Below are 969 nucleotides of genomic sequence, written 5' to 3'. Positions count from 1 at the left end.
ATGGCCCCAACAGCAGCCCAGAGGAACATACACTTGACCGTGTACATCATCACCCTACTCACCGGTGTCCCGTCTAACCTCGTGGCCCTCCACGCGTTGATTCAAAAGCTCCGCACCAAGGCGACACCCAACACTGTCTTCCTCCTTAACCTGACTATCTCTGATTTAGCGTTTCTGGCTTTTCTTCCTTTCAAGGTCACCGAGCTCCTCCAAGGTCAATGGAAAATGCCCTCCTTCCTTTGTCCGCTTAGTGGACTCATCTACTTCAGCACCATCTACTCCAGCACGCTGTTCCTCACCGCCGTGAGCGTAGAGAGGTACCTCGGCGTAGCCTTTCCCCTAAAGTACAAACTCTACCGTAAGCCCAGTTGCGCTGTGGCCATCAGCTGCTTCCTCTGGGTCTGCTCCTTTGCCCATTGCAGCATTGTCTACATCACAGAGTATCACCAGCCTTCAAACTCGACGGAAAGGTCCCTCTGCTACAACAACTTCACCACCAAACAGCTGGAGGTCCTCCTGCCTTTCCGTCTCGAACTGGGGATCGTCCTGTTCTGTTTCCCATTTCTAGTCACCTGCTTCTGCTACGGCAGCTTCGTCAGGATTATTGTCTCCTCGTCTCACATCCATCGAGAGAAAAAGCAAAGGGCCATCGGTCTGGTATTGACCACCCTCACCGTGTTTGCCATCTGCTTCGCCCCGTACAACGTTTCTCATTTGGTTGGGTTCGTGCAGAGAAAGAACTTGGACTGGAGAGACGAAGCCTTGCTTCTTAGCACGTTCAACGCCAGTTTGGACCCGATCATTTTCTACTTTTCTTCCACGGCTGTACAGCATTCCTGCAAGTGTTGCTTGATGAGGCTGAACATTTGCCGGTCCCAACAAACTCTACGCAAGCTCGTGAATAAACAGAAAATGAAATCGGCTCCCCAGCAGGTCTCGGACAACCAGATCCATGGTTCTAATCTCTGA

General features: G+C 51.7%; 1 protein-coding gene across 1 annotated transcript; it reads left to right on the top strand.

The window, feature by feature from the left end:
* Positions 1–969, top strand: LOC128469558 (free fatty acid receptor 2-like). The gene has a single exon (XM_053451370.1). The coding sequence runs from the start codon at positions 1–3 to the stop codon at positions 967–969; it is 969 nt and encodes a 322-aa protein (XP_053307345.1).

The sequence above is a fragment of the Spea bombifrons genome, chromosome 12 (assembly GCF_027358695.1).
Source record: "Spea bombifrons isolate aSpeBom1 chromosome 12, aSpeBom1.2.pri, whole genome shotgun sequence".
Classification (NCBI taxonomy): Eukaryota; Metazoa; Chordata; class Amphibia; order Anura; family Pelobatidae; genus Spea; species Spea bombifrons.
Note: the sequence above shows the minus strand (reverse complement) of the source record. Positions and strands in the feature narration are given on the sequence as shown.

Coding starts and splice junctions, on each gene's coding strand:
- LOC128469558 (XM_053451370.1), top strand. CDS start 1: ATGGCCCCAACAGCAGCCCAGAGGAACATACACTTGACCGTGTACATC.